The sequence below is a fragment of the Phalacrocorax aristotelis genome, chromosome 3, assembly GCF_949628215.1.
Source record: "Phalacrocorax aristotelis chromosome 3, bGulAri2.1, whole genome shotgun sequence".
NCBI lineage: Eukaryota > Metazoa > Chordata > Aves > Suliformes > Phalacrocoracidae > Phalacrocorax > Phalacrocorax aristotelis.
The window spans coordinates 4,017,029-4,041,771 of record NC_134278.1 but is presented as its reverse complement, the minus strand read 5'-3'; the positions used below and the strand labels follow the sequence as shown (position 1 = coordinate 4,041,771).

Here is a 24,743-nt window from a genome sequence, read left to right as displayed (position 1 = left end):
TCACCAGTTCTAACTCCAGTTTTTATTTTTCACATTCAACAACCTATTATTAAATTAAACCTAGACCCAGAGAGCAAGGACAGCAGCAGCTTCTGCTTACTGCATAGACACACAGAGCTCAAACAAAGGACCACATCCCTATTTCCAAACCTTTCTGCTTTTAGGTTATTTTGTAAGATCATGAGTTTTATGCAATCCCTGTCACAAACATTGTTAGACACCCCACAGATCTGGCAAGGCTTGTGATCCCAGTTGTAACCAGCAACTTGACTGAGCCTCACAGTCCCTCCCCTTAGGGCCACCCCTATAATCTGTTAAAGTTTTTTTTTTTTTAAGATCTAGAGATCTGGAATTGGCAGTTTGCCACAAAAATCCAACCTGTGGGGGCAGAGACCACGACAGGCAGGCAGAGTTGAGCTCCACCAAGCACTGATGAGGCTTATTTTCGCCCCTCAGGAGGAGGCAGACGTTTTTGCAAGACATGACAGAGGGAACAGCCACTTGCTTTTAACCACACCTAAATCGCAGCCCAGCACGCAGGTACAAGCAGAGGCAGGATTGTCTAGTACCAAATTAATCAAGCCATTTAGGCAGAGGGACACACTCCTTTCTGCTGACTCCACCATAAGCCATTGCACCCGCGCCAGCATCAAGGGACAGGATTACTTCAGACCACAGTCATCACCCACTCGACAACCCACGCTTCCCATTCCCTGTAGTCGGAACAGGGGGACCAAGGCACCTCAGAACTGGTCAAACTATTTACACTGTTAAGTCACGGTGACAGAAAAAAATAGACATTTACAACCGCTTTCCTTTTTGCACCCAGAGGCACAGAGTACTTCAGTGACTCTGTAACCTCCACTGAGCACTTAACTCCGCCAACTCACTGCCCCTAAGGAGGAAATTCAACAGCCTCAAAGAAACCATGAAGCACTTTTCAGGACAACTCGGAGCGTGGTTCTGAGGCCACCTAGACACCCTCCAGAGAAGGGGGAATGCAGGAAGCCAGGTCATTCAGTGGCTGGGGCGGGATCCCCATCCCCTGACGGCACCACAGGCTGGCACTGAGGACACCACCACGTAAGTCTCTTAAAGCCACCTGAGGCTCCAAGGGTTCCCTTCATCACTGCGTGCCCAAGGGGACAGTGCTCCTTCTGGTAGATCTGAGGGTGCAGCCCTTTGCCACGCAGCTTGATGTGCAGCCAGGCTGCGCTGAACTGAACGGCGCAGTCAAGCAGGCGCTCCAGATCCGGGAGCGCCAGGACAGAGCCTTGTGTTAACGGATGGATCTTGGCCAGGTACAAGATCTCATTCTTAATGATGTTCCCTGGAAAGGGTCAGAAATAAGGAGATAAGGGTATTTCTTATCAATAAAGACCTACAGCTCCAATCACTATGACTTCTGCCTCAAGTATCACAGCTAGCAATGCCATTCCCCATACAAGTAAGTAGACTTCCAGTCCAACCCCAGCTCTAAGAAAGTCTCTTCCCACTGACATGGGAAGTGGGAAGCACACCTTCCCTTCTTCTACAAGTACAAGGCGATCCATAGTCACACACGAAGACAGTTCGCTGTGCTCACATGGTGCACTCGAGCATCTGCAGCCTGTGACTACTGACTGCAAGCCTTGTCCTCAGCCAGATGACCACATACCCTCAGCTGGATCAACCAGAAGCCACAAGGCTAAGGAGCAAAAGGTTCAGACACACAGCTCTGGATCTGGAGACATCCCACCCACCTTCCTTCATTATATTTGCTCTACTACTATGCCCTGGAACTCACCCAGTCCTGAAAAATATTTTTGGTTTAAGAGAGTGTGGCAGATGGGATCGGGTGTGCGGAGGGCATCCAGTGCCCGGCCGCGGTGGAACTCCACAGACAGGATGTCGGAAGCAGGATCAGCCCTCGGAGATGAGCACCAGTGGATCCGGCAGTTATAGAAGACGAGGAAGCCTCCGCTCTCAAAGTGCAGAACCAGCCTGAGAGAAGCAGAGAAGTTAGACTCACGCCAGAAACATCCCTGAACCACTTGTTATATTCTGCTCTGGCTGAAGGACTTGCACAGGAAGGAAAGAGCAGAGAGAGGCAGCAGCGTAGCAACGGAGTGAAAAACCACTGGAAGGTGAGAAGAGAGCCCGTACACAACATAAGCTCAGGCAGAAGCACAGAGCGAGACATCAGCCCATGGAAAGCCTGTGCCTACTCGTTCTCATGAAAGCCAGGGAGACATCCTGAAGTACCAGTCCCCCAGCCCGGTACCTTAGTCCAGCTGTCCCTTCCCTGCAGCTTATCACTACCCACGCTTGCGTGCACAGGGTCACAGCAGGCACTCCGACACACCAGGTCACCGCCTTAAGGCAAGGGAGCTTCTTTAATGATTTCAGCCAAGCAACTTGGTTGTGAACCCACACAACTTGTGGGCAATTTTTTCTTCTGCTGCCCTGCGGACCCCAGCCAAGAGACAGCAGCGGGCAGAGATTGGTATCAGCATCTTAGCTCTCCCCAGCAGGCAAGCCAGGTGACCAAGGGCTCCAGCAGTAGGGTCCACAGTCACAGAATGGCGGGGGTTGGAAGGGACCTCTGGAGATCATCTCGTCCACCCCCCCTGCTTGAGCACACCCAAAGCAGGGGGCACAGGACCATGTCCAGGCAGGGTTTGAGTATTTCCAGGGAAAATATTTCCAGTCAGGGAAATATTAGTCAGGGAAACTAATGCTCAGGGTAGCACAAAACTGACCATGTCTGAAACTATTTGCATTGAAATAAAGCAATCTTTCAAAAGACTGCAGGATGGGGGAGCGGGGAGTGTGCCCTACCAAGCCCACCGCATACACACGGGCCAGACACCCACCTTGTACATAATTAACCACTCAGGTTAAACAGCTCACAAGAGCAGAGTCCACACTGTCTTCCAGTATTCACCCCTTCGTCATTCAGCATGACTCCAGTGGGACTTAGGACACAGACCGTTGCCTGTGTTTTCAACACACTACTGCCCTTAACAGCATCAGTCCAACCAGCAATTCCAGCTGCCCTAGACATATGCTATTTACCCAAGGCTTTTTTTAAAGGTGTGATTGGGAGAAACTGGTGTTTTCAGGGCATGGTTCAGTCTGGCATCCTAAAAATTCTCTCTTTGAATAAAAATCTTAACTGAGCTGGTACTGTGATCCCCAGGCTGGCAGGCAACACGCATCCCACAAAGCGCATTGTGGATTCCCTTGCTGAACACACCCCACACCCACTCATGCCATCTCTCATGCCTACTTATCTTAGGAATTACCAGAGAAAAGACAGGGCTAAGAGCATCCCCAGACAAATTTAGTCTGAGACAGAAGAGTGCCTCTCCAGAATGAGAGGCAGGGAGAAAGCAGGATTTGTGGGGACTCAAGCAAATACCTGGGTATAGGGTCTTTCCAGTCCCCCCTCTTATTGGCTTTGTTTGCTCTTGAGAACTCATTTGCCCGAATGCTGCCAAACAAGCCGAAGTGGAAGCGTAGCCAGCTGCCAGGACCCTCTGCTGCATCTGGAGCTTCAGACCTGGAGCGCAGGAGTCCCTGCAGCTCCTCCTCCTGGGGGCGTGCCTGCGGACCACAAACCTGTTCCTGCCCACCCTGGGCAGGAGAACTTGCCCCACTAGCAGCCTCTCCTTGCAGCACTGTCTCTTCTGCAGTTGGTCCTAAGGGACTGTCAGCTGCCACAAATGCCAGGTACAAGTTCTTCCCATGAACCTGAGAAAAAAGGTGGGATATACTGAGGACCCACGTAACCTCTGGCTGTTTCCATATAGGTGACTATTTTCTACAACCTTTTTTCAGTAGAAGGCACCCTGAACATGGGATTCATTAGCATCTGAGCCATGCCCATCCGAGCCACAGTCATCCCCTCAGCATCCCTTCTCTGTCTACATGAAGCACAAGGTGTTCAGGTGCCACTCCAGCGTGAAACCCTCTCAGAGGCTCCTCTCAGGCCAAAGAGACATACCAGGACAGACACTCAGGGTTTCAAAGTCTGTCACCACAGCTTCTTACTCACCTCCCCACTTTGTGCTGGCCTCAAGTGTGTCGGGCTAGGGTGACCTAACTCAAGGGTGGCTCTGAAGCCACAGGCTAGCCACAAATAACTGTTGAGGCGCTCACATCTGTGTCCCCAGCTGATACTATTGTGTAATCAGAGGTGAGGCTGCACCAGCATTTGTTCAGTCAGGGCCACATCATCACCTGAAGGACATCAGACAAGCGAAACCCCCAGCAGGACTGAGCCAGTGTGACTACTTCACCAGTGCCCACAGCACAGACATTTCAAGGGAAGCAACTGTGCAAGTTCCCAGCTGATGGAAACAAGGCTGCTGCTTCTGACATCCACATGCTGAAGACATCAACTCTTTTCTTCTACAAACAGCCCTCACCAACACCAATTCCTCATCCCTTGAGAGGCACAGAAGAGTGCATTAACATGACTGTCTCAAAACTGCAAATAATTCCGGGCATCTCTGTGTCTAGCCACATCACTGTGGCAGCCTCTCCCCACAGTAACCTTGATCCCAAACTTTACAACACAGAGCGGTACTCCAAAACGGGTATTCACATCTCTTTGGCCACATGCACCTATTTTGTGGCTATAAACAAAGCCTACAGTCCACCTCAAACACAAGCTTGATGCCATTTCTCAGGCTCTGCACCTTCTGTAATCCAGATGCAGGACAACGGTGGTTTGCCTTAGACTTGCCTGGTAATGGACCAGTAAATTCATCTTTAGTACAGCTCACCTGGGAGTCATGGAGCCTCAGGGCATTCAGGTCATTCACGTTGATCTTCCGGCTGCTTCCCCCCACCTTGGCCACCACTTGTCCTACAAAAGGGGAGGTCAGCAACTGGAACTTCCTCACTGATGGGCCCTCCGGCATCGCCAGCAGATGTTGAGGGAATAGCAGGTCCTTCTAACTCTTGGTGCCCTAGACTTGAAGGAAAGCTGCAACTCAGAAATATACAAAACCAGTCAGAGGCTGAGCTCACCACAATCTCCTCACCCCGGTTTTCCTCCTCAAGTCCCTGTGGCAAAGTCCATGGAGAGAATCAGGTTCCTTTCAGGCCCTGGGAGGTGGGGGAATTCCCATCCTTGGGGACATTCATCATTCAATCAAATCAGGCCCTGAGCAACCTGCTCCAATGGTAGTTTTCACCCCACAAAAGCAGGAATTTGGCCTGGGGATCTCCAGAAGTCCTTTCCTACTGCAGGTTCTCCAGGAGTCATCAAAGACCTTAAATTACTCTTTAGTACACCTCTCCTCAGCAGGAACGAGAGCTCATCTAATTCCAACCGTTCCCTCAGTCACAGCCTTGACGTGCCAGTACCAGGGAGGAACACAACCTTACATAGAGGTTCATGAGCCAGAACCAGTGCAGGCCACAGTGAGCCATCCTTTTCCTGATGCAGCCACCAAGGCACGCACTGCTCCCTCATGGGCACCAGAGTTAGCTCATCCCCTCCCCGTGCTTTACCAGCTGCTTGCCCCACTGACTGCGATGGCCTGGGGCCAGTTAGAGAGCGTTCATTGGCTCCACGAGCAGCATCTGGGATCAGAAGGCTCTGGATGAGGGGGAGGTGAAGCAGCACCATCCTACAGCATGCTGTAGTTCCCTCCAGGAAGTCACCCCAGTACATAAGGGGTTATTTCTGGCATGAAATCCCAGCCGCATGTCACTTGCGGCTCTTCTGAGGACTTCTGCCACGACTGAGTGTACAGGAAAGCAGGCTCCAGGACATGGAAATTGTGGTTTGGCTTTCATCCCACAGTGCCAATTCCCCCTGCAGACTAATCCCAGAGACCAGCACTGACCAGAGGCTCAGCTTCAAACTCCACAGCAGTCAGTACAAGGCTCTGAGCTACCTGGCGCGGCTCTGAGATAGCTTGATGTGAAAATCAACAGTAATCTTGTACATGGTACCCCACCAGAAGAGGCATTCCCACCTCATGCTAACATCTCAGCTTCTCCGCGGTCTGGGCTAGCTCAGATACAGCAGCCCACACTTGCACCAGCTCAGAGCGACTGTGGAACCAAAGCCTTCAGTGCCACACACTCCTGCCACAGCAAGGGGACATCCTTGTCCACTGAAGCTTTTAGCCCAGAAGAGACATTTAAGCCAGCAGCCGCCTCCACGGGGCTGTGAACAGCAGCGAGGTGTGGACACGTGGACATACCCTCTGGAGGAGCAGGCAAGGCAACATGGCTGTGAAAGCCCTCCTGTGCTGCAGCACAAACCAAATCCCTTTCGGAAGAGCTCAAGAGGAAAACGTGTCAGGGGACATTACCTGGATCCAAGACATGAAACTAAAGATATTAATTGGTCATACAAATTAGCTTTACCAGGAGTAAAAGACTGAACTTTATTCCTGTGTCTCCTAGGGCATGGGAGAGTTACTCACAGGCCTGCTCCAGTTCACCTAAACAGGCCGCACAGTGTGTTCAGACTCTAGTCAAAAGCCAGTTGCAGATCAAGAGTCAGCCAAAAAGATGCTCCTGGTACCAAAGGCACCAGCAGCAACCTGGATCCCTGGGAGCGGTGTTTGGCCACTGGACACAAGGGGCCTGCCCATGCCCCAGGCGTTTGGGTCTTCCTCCTGACTATCCAGGCACTGGCTCACGTCAGGCAGCGTGGAGTGAGCCCAGGACAGCTCACACAGCCCAGAGCTCAGACCCCCAGGAAGATCATCACCTGCAGAGCTTCACAGCTCTGATTACTGCTGATTCAGTTCACAACAGGCTCGTTGTGAGAGACAAGCGCTGAGCACTTTGTAAGGTTTTAATGCACACACTTCCCCAGCTGTAGCCACTCTGGGACAGCAGGGTAATGCTCCTTTTCCAGAGGAGAGGCTGCCCTTTCCCCCAGGGCATCAGAAGGGCCAGCATCTGCTCCCCCTGGTCTCCCCACTCTCTCCATGGACCTCCATGCTTTGCCTCTTCATTCCAAGCCTACTTCAGTCTCTTCCAAAATGCTCCCTCCTCCAAGGGAGAAGAGGAGGAGAACAAGCCCCAGCCCTCTGCAGGGAATGACACCATCTCCCCAAAAGCATGACCAGGCACCCCAGAACCTGCCCCAGCAAGCCACCTGAGCAGGTGCCACTGCAGGCCTGGGGCAGGGAAACAGGCCTCCAGGAGAAATCCTTCCCATGCACAGGCTCATTTCCAATCCCTGTGCTCAGACACAAGCCGAGCACCCGCACCAGGACATAACGAGTGCAAGGCTGCCAGATTCATCTACCTCAGCCCAGTTTTACCTGCACACCCACATGGCCTGCTCACCTGCACCCAGGGATTGCAGCCCTGCTGCAGAGGAAGCCCTGCCATGGCTTCACGCCCCAGCACAAGGCTCCTGCAGGGATTTCAAGGCACAGCCCTGACCCTCCCCATGCAATTGCTGAAGCACAGAGCTCACCACCTCCTCACAGTCAGCCAAGCATCAACTTGCAGCTCTCCAAAACAGCTGACCCCCAAGTTCCCCACCTCGCCCCATCTTCCTGGGGCAGCAGAGGCAATCTGCCTGCACCAGAGCACTGGGGAAGGAGGAACCACCCAACACCCTCACATGCACTGCACAGAGCCCCAAAGTGGGCACCCATCACACACACACACCCCCCTTGAGCCCCACATCCCTGCATCCAGCCCTCAAGCCACTGCCCTTCCCAGGCTCACCCTGGGCATACATCTGGGGAACAGAACCATACAGCCTTTCTTCCCTACTTCATTATCCCCCTTCCGCTCCTCCATGCACCAAACCTCTTCCTCTGCCCCCAGTTCCCCTTCCAGTGCCCAGCCACCCCCCACAGCACCTCTACCCTCTCCCTAACCAACCCACCCACTCTCAACAGCACCTTCTACACCCAAAACCCTTCCACCCACCCACCCACTTTTATAGGCAAGGAGGACCCTCACCCCCCAGCCCCCCCAGATACCAGGGGAGCTCCCCAGGTGGCTGGTGTGGGAGGAATGGTGGGGTTTCAAGTGCTGGCTACACTCACCAGTTGCACCACTGTTCAGGGGCTGGTTAGACTGGGAAGGAAGCTGGGCACCCTGCGAGGAAGGTTGGGTGCTCGTAGGAGGACTGTGTCAGTCATCACTGTCCTCTGCAAAATACAGCCCTTGCCAGAATCAGGATTCTGGTTTAAGGGCGGTGCCTCTCAGTTCAGCTGGAAGCAATTAGGCTGAACAAGAGCTTACTCTGCAAAACTGTGTTAGTGAGCAGACCAAAAAGGTAAGACATGATGATGTTAAAGTCTCCTAGGGAGCTTTTCCCCTCTCTGCTGTGCTAGGGGGATTACCTACTGCATGGCAAACATATTGGGTGCTTTCCCCCTTTTATATTAAAATCATAGAATGTTTGGGTTGGAAGGAGCCTTAAAAATCATCTAGTTCCAAACCCCCTGCCGTGGGATACCTTCCACTAGACCAGGTTGCTCAAAGCCCTGTCCAACCTGGCCTTGGAATTCTCCATTGCTGGGTCTGTCATCCTGCGTTGGCCATCCCAGCTCCTACCTACATGGAATCATAGAGTCATAGAATCGTTAAGGTTGGAAAAGACCCTTAAGATCATTGAGTCCAACCGCTAACATGTCCCCGCTACATGAAGGGATTCTGTGTGACTCCGGGGCTTGGAAACAACCTCTGGTCTCCTGCAATGACTCATTGCTTGGGAGTCCCCAAGTCCGAGCAATTACTTTACCAATGATTTTTACATTTTTTACCTCACATTAGAATCTAACATTTATTTGGAAGAAACATTTCAGCCATGAGGGTGGTCAAACAGTGGAACAGGAGGTTGCAGGATTTCCACCCTTGGGGATATTCACCACTTGACTGAACAGGGCCCTGAGAACCCTGATCTAGCCCCTTCTGATTTAAATTACTCCGTACTTCCATTGTTAGGAGCTCCCTAGGACAGGGCCCGCTGCACCACTGCTTCTCCAGGTGCATGTCATATGTGATCATTTACCCCCAGCCCCCTCCAAGAAGCCCGCAAGGGTAGTCAGAGTCAAGCAGCAGCCTTTAGGTTTTATTATCATTTTTTTATTTCCATTAGTTCTAAAGGTGTAGAAGTTATGTGGATTGGTAGCCATACTACTTCTTAATATATATTTTTTTACATCTTTAAATAATTACAGCTTGTTCAGTTGGTTGGTTTCCCTCTCCCCCTTACAAGTAAGTGTCTGTTTCCATGGGACCTTCCCAGGTGACCTTGGAAGCTTCAAACTTTATACATGGGGAGAAAAAAAGCAAAACAAAACACCACCCCGATGTAGTCACAGCTTCAGTGTTACATTAAGAGTTGTCGATCGGTTTTAAAGCTCCCTTACAATATTCCTGAGCTCCTCCTGATTGCACCATCGCCATCCAGCCCGTAAGATCGCAAGTGAAATACAGATCTCTTCTGATCAATTTACAAAAGAATAACTGGAGTGGATCAAGGTATTGCACTTGTACAGAGAGGAAAGACATTTAGAGATGGTTAAATGCCCCCTCTGTCTCCCCGTCCTGGTTCTCATCCGCCCATCTCGCTCTGGTGGCCGCTGAGCCATTGCAAAGCTCTGGTTTGGCACAACCAAACCTTGTGGCGCAAACCTTTTGACATAAAAATTTGCATGTGTGATTGATGATGATCTCTAAGGGAGCAAGTCCCGCAAATGCATTTATATACATGCCTAAGTTGTTTTGCAGGACTGCGCCCTTCCCTCTTACTCCTCAGGGCAGGGATAGTTCTTGGTCCTACATTTGTGTAGGGCCTGGCCTGGTATGGTCCTGACTAGGTTCTCCAGACATGCTGCAATGAAATAAGTTATTGCAGTAATAGCAAGAATTATCTTTCCTTAATGAGTCTCTAATAACTGCATCTAATCTCATTAACAAAGCAGGCACTAAACGCCATCATGGGAAGGAAAGCAGAACTCAGATGGAACCCAGAATTTTGTAAGTTGCCCCTCTTGCTAGGATGAACTGAGCCTCCTGAAACTGGCAGCACTTTTATCCTCTCATCCTGTGAGTATCCCTTCATCTGTCGTTTCTGGTATCTGTCACCCTGCGTTGGCTGTCCCAGCTCCTACCTACATGAAGGGGCTCTGTGTGACTCCGGGGCTTGGAAACAACCTCCGGTCTCCTGCAATGACTCATTGCTTGGGAGTCCCCAAGTCCGAGCAATTACTTTACCAATGATTTTTACATTTTCTACCTCACATTAGAATCTAACATTTATTTGGAAGAAACATTTCAGCCATGAGGGTGGTCAAACAGTGGAACAGGAGGTTGCAGGATTTCCACCCTTGGGGATATTCACCACTTGACTGAACAGGGCCCTGAGAACCCTGATCTAGCCCCTTCTGATTTAAATTACTCTGTACTTCTATCTTTACAAGCTCTGTAGAACAGGACCCATCTATCATGGTGTGTTTGTACAGCACCTAGCATGATGGTGCTCCATCTGAGGTCAGCCTCTTGCCATCCTGATATCAGTGTTGGCTGGAATATGGCAAACGCTCCTGGATCGACAATATCTCTACAGCAGTTTTGAGTGACTGAAAAGAACAACGGAAGCAGGTGCATCTGGACATCTACTGCTTAAGGTGCAAAAGCGGGGACAAAAGAGCCGATTTCTACTACTAATGAGAGCTAACTTGTCCTCACAGCCCCCAGAGCCTCACCTTTTGAAGGCAGACATTATGTTCTGTTATCAGGGTCCTTCTAAATGCTCCTCACTGTGTTTCAATAATTATTTTTAAGGTTTTGAGGAAGGCTGAGAACCAGTTCACTCATCTCTATCATTTAGAAAACACAAGGGAGCATAAGGCAGGCTTATGTCCTGCAGGGGTTTTCCCCTCTTGCACTGCAAGCAGACTCCCTTATGGCATCTCAGCGTGTGTTTTAAGGGCATGAGAAAAATTCAGCCAGGGAGTTTAGCTCTGAGGGCAGTAGGAGGAGTGCAGTAATAAGGCGAGGTGGACAGAGCCTCTGGGAGCATCCATATGGAAAGAGAAATGGGGCATGTGGTTGGTCTGGACTTTAGCTCCCCCCTAGGAGGCCAGCTGCTCCCCTCTCTCTCAGGTTGTCCAGAGTATCTCAATATGTAGGTATCTCAAATATGTGTGTTGGACAAGTGGCACCTTTGTGGTGCATGCTTCTCTGTAACAGACAGGAATTCACAGCCAGATCCTCAGAGAGCTCAACTGCTGTTTACAAGGAGGAGGCTGGCTGAAGACCTGCATGCCTGGGGAGAAATACCTTTATATTTCCACCCCAAATTCATATTTTTAGGTGCAAGTTCTGGTCTTTTCTCTGCAGCCTAACAGGCCTGAGCAGAACCACAGAATTTCATTTATTTTTATTCATGTTTCATGAATGTCTTTTTCTTGTCTGTAATTAACACTAATGAGGCTAGACCCTGCATTCGCTCATCAAGACAGAGTAGAAACTCTGGAGCAAACACCATCCTGCTATTCCCATGGCATCGCTGCCATGGGGTTTTTCTCTGGGGGGTGCAGAGGCTCTGTCACCCCTCCAAAACCCTGCAAAACTGAGTTATGCAGAGCAAGGGAATGTGGAAGGGTCCAGGTCTCTACTCTGACTCCAGTCTCAGTCTTTATCATGACCAGTCCAGTTGAATCCTTCTCCTTAAAGAAGCTTTTCCACCATCAGGAGGAAAACAGTGAGTTCAAACAAAAACAATAAAATGCCATTCTTTTGCTTCAAACATGTATGTGGCTTTCCTCTTCGCCAAGCCATGTATCTTGGTGTTTGGGTGGAAACACTCTGAATGTTAAACAGTGGGAGACAGAGGATAGCACATTTGGGAGGGATGCACAATCCCTCTTCTAGATTTTCACTTGGTAGTTCCATACTCGAGTTCTGGATGCAGGGAGGAAAGGGAGGAGCTGGGAAGGCAAGAAGAGTAACGGAGTTTGGGAGTGGACAGAAACAAGAGTGGAGAATCTTGTAGGATGAGGTCTCCCAGAAATTCCCCTCCTGGACAGGCAAAGCTGTCCCTCCTCAGAAATGTTGATGAAAATGTCATGGCAAGCATCTGGTGAAGCACTTGGATGGCACAAAGGAGCTGTGGCATCTGCGATGCTGGAGGTTGTTAAGCACATGCTAGAGAAAGAGCAGTCAGAGCGAGGTTAGGTAGAATTGATACCTTTGGGAAAAGGGAGTGAGTCGGCGAGCTCTCAGCATCTCTTCCAACTCCATTTGCCAGGATTCCCTGGTCTCTGAGAGCCTTACGGGCAAGAAAAAACACAAGTCTTGTTTAATACTCATGTACGAATGGAGTTATGCTTCTCTTGCAGGCAAGCAAGTCTATGCACATGTTTGGTAAAGAAAACAGCCCCTGCCTGCCTCTGTTAGAGGCTGAAGCCTTTGCTTGTTGCAAAGGGTGAAATCCTAAAGGTTTAGATGTATGAAACTGCCATGAGCCAGCTGTTAGGGGGAAAGTAGGAACTCAGAGTACAGCCAAAAATGGATGACAATCAGATTTCATCAATGACATCAAAACCAACATAAAAGTATGCAAAATAATTAAATTAACTGTCTCAAAAGCAATGGCACAGCAGTGTTAGAAGAGCGTCTTTCACTTGCTGTGCTCTTGAATAATCTCTAAGCCTGGCTCGTAACTATCCATAAGGGAAGAGCCCAGCAATTTTCTCCAGGATATGATGACCAAAGTGGGTCTCCTCTACCTGCTTCCAGAAGGTTCGTCCTTCCAAAATCCCCCTTTGACTTTGGACAGACCTTCTCCAGGCTCAGCCAACAACCTTTGGGAAACACAGTCCCATGATTTTGTAATGATAAATAGGAAAGGATTTACTGTTAAATACATTAACTTTTCAGACCACCTAGGAAAATGAAGACAACGCTCTAGTCGTGTGAGCTGAGGATGTGTGTAGGGGAGGGTCTCTTTTTTTTCTCTGCCCTAGATCATATATAATCGAGTAAAGCCACCACAACGTGTCTAGTGAAGTCTGTTCAACAAACTGTTCTGGAACTGGCTCCATTTGGTGGAAGATCACTGAATTTGGGTAATGAGAAGATGGTGGCATTTTCTTCTGGTCAAGAGAAGAACGGATGGTGACAGAAGAAAAAAAGAGTCTCTGTTCCATTATTGTCTGAATCTTAAATGCCAGATATTTTTAAATAAACAAAACTCAAGAACTGTATCCATCTTTGTGTTTCTGGCTATTTCATAGAAGGTGGTGGCAATCAAACAGAGAGGCTCATTTAAAGTGGGGAAAAAGGCTTCAAATCCATTAGTTACTTTGGGAGTTGAGTCTTCTCTGTTCATTGCATAAGAGCTCTCCTACACCTCAGAAAAATCCTCTTTACCTCTTTGCTGGAGCATCTCACAAGAGGAGAGAAGGCAGGAGAGCAGGGGAGGTGGGAAACAACATTGACTTGATGATTACGTGGCATCTTCTTCATCTCTCAAACAGATCAGCCTGAAGTCCATGGATGGAAGACCAGGTTATGCAGTTATGATGTCCCCATGGTTTTCAGCTAACACGAGGCTGTTCCAGGAGTCCTGTTTGGAGCTGTTTTGAGGAGACTGGCTGATAGCTGACTGGTAAGCCTGCGGGGAAAGCTTCAGAGCTGAAATCGCAGGGTGAATAGATGATCCGTGTCCAGACATGGCAGAGACTGAGAATGCCTATGGAAGAAGGAAAATCCTCTTGACAAAGCTTCAAACCATAGAGGACCCTATGAATCCCTTTGTGGGGGCTGGTGCTGTTGTGATAAAATGTCTGTGGATTTGCTGTAGAGCTGCACATTGCAGCTTATGCATGATACTTCGGACAGGCTCTTTCCTGCGTGTTCCAGACCCTGTTCATTCCTATTTGTTCCTAGCATCGGCACCAACCCTGATGCTATTCAAGAAGCGCTTGGACAAGGCCCTCAGAGCCATGGTGTGAATTTGGGGTGTCCTGTGCAGGGACAGGAGTTGGACTCGATGGTCCTTGCGGGTCCCTTCCAACTCAGGACAGTCTATGATTCCTGCATATCTTGTTCTCATCTAAATGTCAGAAAAGATCATTTTACCTCCCAAGGCTTGAGATTTCATTGGCCTTGGGCTCTCCAAGCTTACAAATAGCCTCCTGTGGATTGCAGGGCACATAACAGTGATGCAAAATGCTTCAGGTGCGGGATCAGTCCAGCACAACACTCAAACACATATTTTTTTCCTCCAGGAATCATTTTGTTTAAACACTGGAGGTCCCGTATGAACCCAAAAGGAGAGCAACTATCCTATACCTCTGCCTCTTAATCGTGCTGTGCTATGGGGATCCTTAACCAAGGCACAGTTATTAAACCTGCGCAGATCAGCTTCCAGATCCGGGTGTTGCTCAGCAGGATACACACCTTGTGTGGATGCAGTGCTGGTCCCAAGACATCTAGTGGTGGATGTGGTACAGAGCACACCACCTTACCCTGCAGCGCTCTGCCATCGTGCTGGCTTGCTTTACCTTTGCAGGGACTCAACTCAGTTAGATTTGGGTTGTGTGAGTTTATTCTCCTCACACTGCATTTCTCGTATTGCTCAGCCCACAGCCAGCCAGTGCAGAGAAAGTAGGGTAATATTGCAATTTTTTCCTTGCTCAAGACAAATCAAATCAAATTACACGAAGAGAACAGGCATTTTCTTGCTATGGGACATATATAGCTGCCCAACTAGAAGGAATTTCATGTTTTCAACAAATCTGCTACTTCTTGTTGTCCATTCAGAACTGCCACACATGATTAAAAAGCTACATTGTGCTATAGACATGGTGTCAAGAATGTGGGGTTTTGCCCCATCCCAGGGGATCGATCCCTCACTGTGAACTCCTAGACCCCTGGGTTGAAAAGAGGCAGCCTTTTTCCACAGAGGATGTTCTTCTCACCATGCCTACTGTCCTAGTTCCCATCTTGGTCCCACTGCCAGCATCTCCCCTCTGTACCTGAGAAATTGGGCTGGGGTGCCCGTAATGAGATGAGAGTCCAGGTTCTGTTTTTATGGGGCGCATTTCTTCAGTGGTCGTGGCGCTGCTGCTGCTGCTGGTGGAGCTGGTGGTCGGGGTAAGACTCTCGCTGCTGGAGGGACCTGTGAGAAAGCAGATGGTAAACAAGGCTCTTTCCAGAGACCTTTCAGCGTAGAGCTGTACCCACCCACACAAGGTTAGTGTAGGTAAAAGTAATTAAAAATAAATAATCGTAAGGGCTTTGTTGCTGCTGAAAGGCAATCAGACATCCCCCATTTTTGAAGAATCAGCCCATTTTGTGGCTGGGTGTCTGACTCACAGGACATGACGGTCAGAAAGACAAGTGCACACATGTATACACGTACAATAAGCTCCCTCGTTCAACACTTACCTGCTGGCATCTTTGTTTTGTTAAGGTTCTTTGGCTTGCGCTTCCTCGTCTGAATGCCCTCTTTTCTCATTGCTAAAGGCCTTGGAACCTACAGACCCAAATATAAAGGCACATTGGTTTCTGTATGTCCATAAAGTCATCTAGGAGAACAAGATTCCAGCTCTACCTTGTAGGCTCCATGAAAACCAGTTGATTTAATTGAAAGCAACAACAAGACAGAGGCCAAAATCACTGGCCAGCACTACTGTGTGACGAGATGTGTCAAAGCTGCAAGATGTGCATCCAGATGGGAGTAAATAGGGTTTTGACAGCACAGGTATAGAGTGTTTTAAAGCCAGAAGGGAACAACAGCTCATCTGATTTACTTTCCTGTTTAACTTGGAGCAGAAGACGTTTTTCTGGCTAATGCCTGCTTTCTGGAAAGGTACCAATCCTGTGCGGGGAGACCTCCCTTAGGAACTGATCCCACTGAGGTAGTCATCCTCACGGCTAGAAACACGCTGGGATTTATAGGAATAATCTGTTGGATTAGGGGAGGTTTCTCCTCATCCACCTGACTTCCAGCTTGGACCTGTCTCTCATGAATGCTCTTCCATCTGCCCTGAACCACTGGAAATCCTGGAGAGCATAGATGTGTATAAAAAAACCCCCTAAGAATAGCAACAAGAAGCAGAACGGGGGTTTGCTGCTAAGCAATCACCAGGGTGTTGAAGGCATCTCTCTCTGCAATGGTGGGTGGCCCTGTTGCCACTGACTGGTGGGAGAAGGACTGGAGATTTGCATCTCGAAGTCCTGCTATGCCTTGGACTCCAATGGGACTCTTCTAGATATATCAGACATGACATACATGCCTGAAGCCCCCACTGACAGGAAGAGTCTATCTGGACACCCGTGCAAGAAAAGTCATCGATCACTCCCATGACAAGTCTACAACCAAGTCTTGGCTGGGATCGCACATCCCGTGTGGAAGGGCAAAGCCCTTCTTTGTGCTTCTGACTCAGATTTTTCACTAAAGTGATGGAATTTAGGTGGGGAAAACCTGGGCCTTGTTTTACTGAGTTTTAAGACTTGGATGCAGGGTAGCTAATGACTATGTGAGAAATGCCCTGCATGCATTGCCCCTTGCCAGTATAAAACATGATGTAATGTTGAGGGGCACTAAAGCCCAGAGGGACAGCAGGAAAAACGGCTCCAGGAGAGCACCAAGTTGTGCAACGAACCCAGTCCCCAGCTTGGTGCTATCGATACCCTCCCCATAAAGAGTAAAGATCAACGAAGGCATTACCCCATGGAGCTTCATGTAGAGGCCGCAGGCATTACAGACGGGCTCTCCCTCGGCATTTCTGCGCCAGAGTGTGGTTGTTGTCGTGTGGCAGTTGGCACAAGAGAGGCCGACGCGGCGGGAAGCCGACTGCGAGAAAATGCAGAGGAAGAAAACACATCAGCCCTCCACTGCTGCCACTGGCGGCATCTCAGATCCCAACCAGCTCGCTGCAGCATGCCTCAGGTTTTCCTCTCCTCGTGCCACTCTTATTTCTCTGCCTTTTTCTCTTCTCACCTTGCTGCAGTGGATAACACGGTTACCTTTTTCTTCCCCTCTTGCCTTTCGACTTCTTCTCCACTGTCTTTCCACTGCCTCCTGCCTGCCGGCACTATGCAGGCATCTCAGCTGCCCTGGGCATCTCAGCTGGTGCCAGAGACATCTCCTGAACAGAGCCCCAGATCTCCAGCGGGTCTGGTAGCAGCTTAGAGACCCACTGCACCTGCACACACCTACAGTAAGGTGTCTGGATCTCAGACCAGCCTGCCCTTTCAGGCCCCCAAGCCCTTCACCTTCCAAGCATCATGGCATATCCCAAGAAAACTTTATCAGTGCCATGAATGTTACATACTCCTTGCTGGCTTTGCGTGATGTTGCTCGTGAGGCTTGAGTGGGAGATAAGAAAAAGAGTGCTTCCAGCAGCATCGTCTTCCTAAAGATAAAGAGGGATAATTAATAGGAAACCACACTAATGAAGCAGTACAGGGAACAGGCCTTTTGAGGTTCCCTTTCTGGGTCAACTGGTTTAGCCAGGCTCAAAAGACCACAGGAGGAAGACACTGGGCTTGAAACTATAGAAAATACCAGTTTTGTGCTTGGAAGCAGAGTGGGAGGTGAGGGAAGAAAAAGCCACACCTACACCTGCATGACGCTTCCCAGCATCTTTCAAAGCTCAGGTCTTAAGAGGCTGAGGATAAAGCCTGGAAGAGCTGGGGTCAAATTCTCTCTTTGCTTGCTGATAAACTGGGGACTGAACAGAAGTGCTAGAACTGCGTGAAGATGCCTGTTCTCGTCGTCCCTGATGAGGAGCCTACAGGGAGGAAATCTGGTGGTCTTGGACATTTACCCAGCTCTGCAGGCCCAAACAGCACAGCTGGCAGCTGTGGAATGGGGTGAAAGCCTGGGAGATGAGGACCCAGCAGCTACCAGGGATTTCCTCTGTGACCTTTGATACAGCTTCCTTTCTGTGTCTTCCCCCTCATTATAAAACAGGATCAGTTAATCTACAGCAGCAGGACAATAAAAAGTGAAATTCAAGTACTTCTTAAGACTTTGAAAGCTGGAAACCCGTTTGGTACAGAGAAACCAAACACTGCTTTAGTTGTAGCCTCAACATGCATTAGCTTCAATCATTGGCCTTTGGAAGCGGATGGAGAGTTAAAAGAGACCTTGCAGCAAAGGCAAAGGTCTCCCCTTGCCAGGCTTTCTGGCATATCTCAGTCTGCGAAAAAAGGGGTTACAGTGACAGATTAAATCAAATCACTTATACTGAATATATTTATTCAGTTAGACCAATTGTCATTAGTTTAACCACACCCGTACATTGCATCCCTAGACGCATTCTCCTTTTCTTCATGGAAATTCTCTTCCAGAAGAAAAAGCAGGAATTTGGCCATTTTTTGCAAGATTTCCAGATTGCCATCTGCCCAGCCAAGTGGCAGGAACACATGTACAGACCTGCAGAGCTCATGCCTTTATATTTCACATGGGGTTTTCCAAGCTTTACTCCAAGGCTGTGCAGCGTTAAAAGCACACATTGCTGCTTGCTCTGAAGGACCAAGCCTGGTACCCAGTGGGCCATTCCTGGCTACAAAGATGTGCTCAAAGACAACATGGAGACCTGCAAATGGAACAGGACAAGGGCCTGGGTGCAAGGATGCAGAAACTGCCTGGCTCAGACAGTGCAATATCTAAGCAGGGGTTTTCACAAGAGGGCGCTGGGTGGCTGTGGCTGGTGGCAGCACTCCAGCTCCCGGTGTCATTTTTGACACTTGCAGGGGACGGCTGGGTTTGAGCACAGACAGGTCTGGGTGATGAAGGTTGGGGATGGAGCCTCATGGAAGACAAGGAGTGGGGAAATACGGCCCTGAGGCATGGCTTGCTGGCTCTTTGGTGCCCCACGTCCCTGGGGCCCAGGCTACAGAGACTTTCCTAAAACCCCTCACCAAAATGAGAAGGGACAGGCAGGATATCAATGCTGAGATGTTCCCATCCCCTAGGTTCCTCAGGCATACCCCATCCTGACCCCACAGGCTTTGGGATGCCCTGACCTGCCCCGTAAGCTCTGTTTCAGCTCACCCAATGGAGCCGGGATCAGGGTATCCAGAAAAGGTGGCCAGTCACTGTGAAGCGACCAGAGAATAAGGACCCTGAGGGTAAGAAGAGATGCACTGGTGGTGTGGTAGAGCTGGAAAGGGTTTCCATTCGTCTTAATATGCCTACAGGGATACTAAAGCAAAGACTGGCTTTTGCTAAACCGACAGCACGGTACTGCCCCTGTGTCCCACAGCCCCTTCCACTGCCTGGCCTGGGCGTCTGCAGAACTGGTCCGCACAGTACAAGGACTTGGAGTGTACCAAGCACAAGGCAGTCTGGCTTATTTTGGAAATCTGGACCAAAACCACCTAGGCTGGGCAGATGGGGGCCCAAGGAGTTGAAACACCCCTGGCATCTTAAAAAGCTGAGGTCTTTCTGCCTCGTCCTCACGCACAGCTTTGCCCCACATGCGTTGTGTGATCTTGACTTACCAGCCTCCTCTGAGGTTTGAACAAGGGCCGGTTGATGCCATTCATCTTGTGGTAGAGCCCGCAGGCGTTGCAGAGGTAGTGTCCTGTGCCGTCTCTCCTCCAGAGCGGGGTGGACATGGCCCCACAGTTGACACATTCTCGCCCCTCTGAATAATCATCAAAAAATTCTGCTGCCATGATGGGAGAGAAGGTAAAAGACTTGGTTAATTAGGCAGCTGTACATTTAATTTCTGGTCTGGTTCTCCGTATTTGAGCCCAGAAGTGACATTTCAAGAAATCACAAACATTCTGGTTTTATAGGGTGCAAGAAACAGCTCTTCCTTTCTCAGGGAAGCCCCTGGGGTTTTTGGGAAGAGGAACCCCTTTCCCTGCCATACAGTGTTGGCTGCAGGACTTCTGTGGCAGCAGGGATGTGCTGGGACACAGATACAAGGAGACAGAAATAGAAACCTTCCCTTCTGCTCTGACGTTATCCAATTTTCAAGATTGGACATAGCCAGGGCAAACAGATTGGGGCGGGCGAACAGCCGTGTTTCCAATCAAGACAAATTACCCACGACCACAGACAAACACAAGCCCAGACCCACGAAGCAGAACTGCCCAGAGATCAGACAGCTGCCCGAGCATCTCTCAGTGGGGCTCAAGCAGGTGTGGGGAGGGAAAGCCATGCCGTGTGCCCTGCTACCCCGCAGGACTGCTCCTCACCCAGCCCGTGCCAGCTCCCACCCAGCCCTCCGGCAGCGGGAATGGCTGCGGAGAGCCAAGGGGGAGAGATGTTCACGTGCCTTTGCCCTGTTCTTTGCACGAGAAGCATCTCCTGAACTGCAAGAATCCAAATGTACAACCCCGGTTCAGGCTGTCAGCTAACAGGCGTCACTGGGCATTCACAGGTGTCAGAGATGCAGCTTGTGATGCAAATCTCCATTGTGCTTAATGTCACTCTGCAGGGCTTGATGCCTTCACCCACCACGTCCCTGGTTCTCCCTCCACCAGGGCCCAGCTGCGGCTGTGATGTGAGGGTGAGGACAACCGCCCTGGGCTGGGTCAGTCCAGTCCCTCAGGCTACGACAGGTCCATATCATCTGCAAGGCAGTGCAGGCGTCAACACAACACACCTTGACTGCATCAGCGTTTGGAAAGACACAGGTCAGCTCACCCTTGGATACCATGCCCTCCAGAAGCCAAGAACTTCGCCTAATAAGCATCAGCTCTAGGCCTTGCTGAGATGCAAATATAGCTGCATCCAGTTGGCATGGTCCTGAAAACGTGCGTTCCTAATGGTGATCCCACCTGGAGAATATCAGGTATTGAGTTCAGCTTGTAGGTGTATTTCTTCTGTTACAAAACCATTCCTTACTGCACATGGACAGGTTCTTGTTGTGGACACCAGAAAGGGAACACTGGATGGAAACATAACTGGGGAGAAGAACTAAACTGCAAATGACAGCAAAGGGGTCCACTACTTAGCGTAGGCTGGGAATAAACCAGGCTGCTGAAAAAAATTCCCAGCAAACTGCGGCGCGCAGGAGACCTGTGGAGGACGGCAAGAGATCTGCATCAGGACCTTCAGCCATTACAGACCAGCGTAACGTTAACTCTTCTAATGTTATTGTGCAACTTGCTATATTTTGTGCTTGTTCGCCTGCTTGTTATACGATATCTCAGCTTTCTGCTAGAAGGTAATAGTTCCCCAAACAGCAAACCAACAAAATCTGGCTTCTTGCCAATCTGTGTCTCAATCCCATGTGCATTCGCCGAGATCTAATAAGGGTTGTGTTCAAACATCAGCCTTATTTTCTCTTCTCTCCAGACTATTTCTGGAAAATCTGTAGGAAACTACATAACCATGAAACAGCCAAAGGATTAAAGAATTACTAAAGTGGCGCTAGTAAACAGAGACACAGAGAAAAAGATTCACGTGAGCCCAATCCTCCCTAGAAAACCAGTCTAAAAATGGCAAGAGATTACACCATGTGATGGCCATGGGGAAATACTAGAAAACAGTAAATGAGCATACCCAAGGGGTTCTGGAACCAGAAAAGAAGGAATCCAGTATCTTCTGAGAAGTTTAGGAAAAATCTCATTACCTTTGAGCAATTCTGTGGTTTAGGAAAGATGGGAATCCCTCCAGGTGAGTTTTGTACACGTGGATTTGGTGATACTGCAACCATAATGCCTCACTTTCCCCTTTAAAATCACCATTGAGTTGCAGCCAAAATCTAGATTAAATAAACTTCCTTTGGAAAAAGAAGGGATTAGAGCAGCTGGTCAGGAAAGAACTAATTTCCTTGAAAAATCTCAAGAAAGAAAAACGTTTCAATATTTTTTTTTTCATCTCAGAAGTTCTTGAGGTATTTGACTATTATTTTCCAAAGAAAAAGCCAAGTTACTTTCACAATATTTTTTGTCCTGTGATAAAATCCCTTTTTCTTTGAAAATACTTCAGTACAATGTTAACATAATCCAAGGAGGTTTTAGCAGAGCAGAGGTAGTCCAAAGGTAACAGTTAAAGCTCTTGACTGATTTGTGTCTGTGACTAATTACAAAATGTCATCTTTCCTGGAGATTTTCCACTAGAAAACCAAAATCTGAAAGTTTTTACTCAAAGAAAAAGGAAAAAACTCCCAAGGTTGAACTAGATGATCCCTGAGGTCCCTTCCAACCTGTGATTCTGTGAACAGTCCCTCAGAGCTGTTAAGAGTTGGACTAGCTCTTGAATGAGAAGGTCCCTCAAAATGGGTATGATAAGAAGAAATGTCAAGTATGGGTATACTTCTGGTTTTAGAAAAAACCCAGGGGATGTGGGGTTGAAACCAGGCAAAGTGAAAGCCTCTTGTTTTCTGACAATAATCAAATTTGCTACTGAATATTGAGTGCTATTTCCTAAGACTTAGTGTGACACCCAGCTCCACTGTCCACATTATTTTTACTGTTGGTTTTAATCAGACACCCAAAACACCAGAACAAAGCAGTCTGGAGACCTGCTCTCCTTTTTCATCCAGATTTGTTTGAGCTACATCCTTCACTACTTGTTTGGTTGGTTTGGGTTTGGGGTTTTTTTTTAGTTTCCAGGGGATTTGGACTGGAGCTTCTCTCTTGAGGGACTTTCACTGGTTTAAGTTTCCAAAAGTCCTCTTCTGCTTCCATAGTAATAGCATTTGTGTGATCTTCCCCTCTCAGCTGCAGACGAAGGTGATCCTTGTGAACAACAATAAACAGGAGTCACTGGTGCTTGAGACAGGGAAGGAACAGACTTTGTTCCCAGGGCATGCTGAGGCTCCACGCAGTGGGTGGCTCTCCCTAATCACAGCCCTCATGGGGCGATATCAGATGGGTGCGTCCTGTGTGCACCACCTAGTGCTGAGTCAGAAGATGAAATCTGTGGAGTGCAACCTCATTAACACCATTCCTGGAGCCCCGTCAGAGCAGAGGGAGCTCCTTGACCTCAAGAGATCTCACCTAGAGGAGAAATTTCCTCCCCTGCTTCAAAGTATGCTTGATGATGGCGAAGGATGTGTCTTGGACACTACTGGACACTGGCTCAGAGAAGATGACGTAGGCTTAGTGCATGCTTTTTAGTGAACAAAGGGCATTTGGGCCGCAGTGGAGAAGTAGAAGGCGAGGGACTGGATTTCTTTCTACGAGAGGTGCTATAATTTCACAGCATCACAAAACTCAGGGATGAAGTTCCTGAGGGGAGCTCTCTGAGCTGACCTGGCCACACCGCTAAGGCATCCCAGCTGCTCTTGAAAACGTGAAGGTCTACAAAATAACGAGGAAGTATCACCTGAAGAGCTGCAGCCCATGCATTTTGACACGGGTGTGTGTCCAAGACCTAGGAAACCCAAACGTTCCCCGGGCTCAGAGCCCACAGGAACCGTGATCCACTGGCAGGGTGAGCTATACTGGGCATGGAGGTCACTGGGCCTCAAGTGCACTGATTGTTCAATTTGCCATTGTTATTAATAACAGGGATTAAGGAGGGTCCCCAGGAAAAGGCAGCAGAGTGTTTTCTTGGCTTCTGTCTCAGGGCTGGAGCTCTAAATCCTGGCATTATGAGATCCCCTGACACTTATTCCTTGTACTTAGCAGCTGAGAAAGGAAACGTTTATTCAGGCAGCAAACTGTCCGACCAGCTCCCAGAGGCCCCTGAACAATGCCGGGGGAAGGAAAGGCTCCCCCAGTCACACTCAGGGTAATAATTTCCGTTTTGTGGCACAGGAGCCGCTGCCTGATAATGGAGATTTATGGGTCCATCCAGTGACCTCTGTAATAGCCTTTCTGCTGGAAAGATTTACTCCCTCTCCCAAAGCCAGGTATGGCCACAGGGACAGGGTTGAGGAAAGGATTATGTCTGCCAGTTAGGCTGAGAAGGACACCTGCCCTGGCTGGTCTAGCCTCATGTGTGCTGAATGGCTTCATCTTCCTCTTTGAACATTCAGCTCCCCCAAGGGCCTTTGCCCAGCCCTTATCTTGGATATTATCAATCTTGGGATCAGTCGCAAAAGCAGATCATGAAATCTCGCTGAATGACCCAGCCAGTGGAGAGGAGGGATTGGGTCTTGTCCCTGTCCTGGTCATCAGCTTGCTGTGTAAAAGTAGATCTTTTTCCCCTCACACCTATAGTTTATGAGTACTGCAAGGTCCCCAGGGCAGGAAATGTCACTTGTGTGTTGCACAACAGTCTCCTAATCTTGGGTGAGGCCTTGAGCATGCTAATGTCAGAAATACTTTCCACAATGGGACATTCAGTCCCCAGGGAGCCAGGAACAACTCCTAAGTGGGGCACTGGGGTCTGGTAGGGGAAAAGCATTCTTGGATATGGCCCTTCATGGATCTTAGTCATTGGGAGTGGTCCTTCACATTGACCACGGAGGTCAGAAGAGATCAACTGGTACAGACAATGCAGGGCTCAACAAGAAAGCAGATCTGAGCGCCGCCAGCCAGCCCACACCTACAGGCACATTTTCCAGCATGGCTAGGACATGACAGCATCTCTGACCAAGGACATGGCCCACCCAAAGTCTGAGGACTTTTGCCTTCCCAGCCAGGAGAATCAGATATGCTGTCACAACCAAGTCAGCTGGAGATCAGAGGAAGGTTGCCCAGGGCTTAAGTCTGAGGAATAGCTTGACCTGCCTTCTCTGGGTCTTTCCACCAACTCTGCAACCCCCAACTCTTCCAGCCTGACAGCATGCCTATTCCTAGGTCCAGACCTTCTGGGTTTGTCTGGGCTTTTCTTTAGCAGCCCGAAATTTGTTAACCTTGGAGAGATCATCTTGAACACA

At 49.2% G+C, this 24,743-nt stretch overlaps 2 protein-coding genes across 7 annotated transcripts in view; both read right to left on the bottom strand.

Moving 5' to 3' along the window:
* On the bottom strand, positions 1–8,636 carry NEIL2 (nei like DNA glycosylase 2). Of its 3 annotated transcripts, none has more exons than XM_075086555.1 (5): positions 8,025–8,636; positions 4,773–4,975; positions 3,404–3,735; positions 1,787–1,983; positions 1–1,330 (listed from the first exon to the last, which is right to left on the bottom strand). In XM_075086555.1, the coding sequence occupies exons 2-5, from the start codon at positions 4,908–4,910 to the stop codon at positions 1,014–1,016; spliced, it is 984 nt and encodes a 327-aa protein (XP_074942656.1). In that variant the 5' UTR covers positions 4,911–4,975; positions 8,025–8,636; the 3' UTR covers positions 1–1,013. The 3 variants fall into 3 exon arrangements, with proteins under 3 accessions (XP_074942656.1, XP_074942658.1, XP_074942655.1); XM_075086557.1 differs by having other exon boundaries at positions 4,773–4,958; XM_075086554.1 differs by lacking the exon at positions 8,025–8,636 and having other exon boundaries at positions 4,773–7,811.
* A 411-nt stretch (positions 8,637–9,047) lies between these two features.
* Positions 9,048–24,743, bottom strand: part of GATA4 (GATA binding protein 4) — a 32,086-nt gene continuing 16,390 nt past the window's right edge. The window contains exons 2-7 of one of the 4 annotated variants that reach the window (XM_075086550.1): positions 19,456–19,625; positions 17,280–17,360; positions 16,673–16,798; positions 15,388–15,475; positions 14,976–15,118; positions 9,048–13,687 (exon numbers count right to left, since the gene is read on the bottom strand). In XM_075086550.1, the coding sequence (XP_074942651.1) occupies positions 13,505–13,687; positions 14,976–15,118; positions 15,388–15,475; positions 16,673–16,798; positions 17,280–17,360; positions 19,456–19,625 (791 nt within the window). In that variant the 3' untranslated portion in view covers positions 9,048–13,504. The remainder of the gene's footprint in view (positions 13,688–14,975; positions 15,119–15,387; positions 15,476–16,672; positions 16,799–17,279; positions 17,361–19,455; positions 19,626–24,743) is intronic. The other 3 variants (XM_075086551.1, XM_075086552.1, XM_075086553.1) reach the window with 3 other exon arrangements.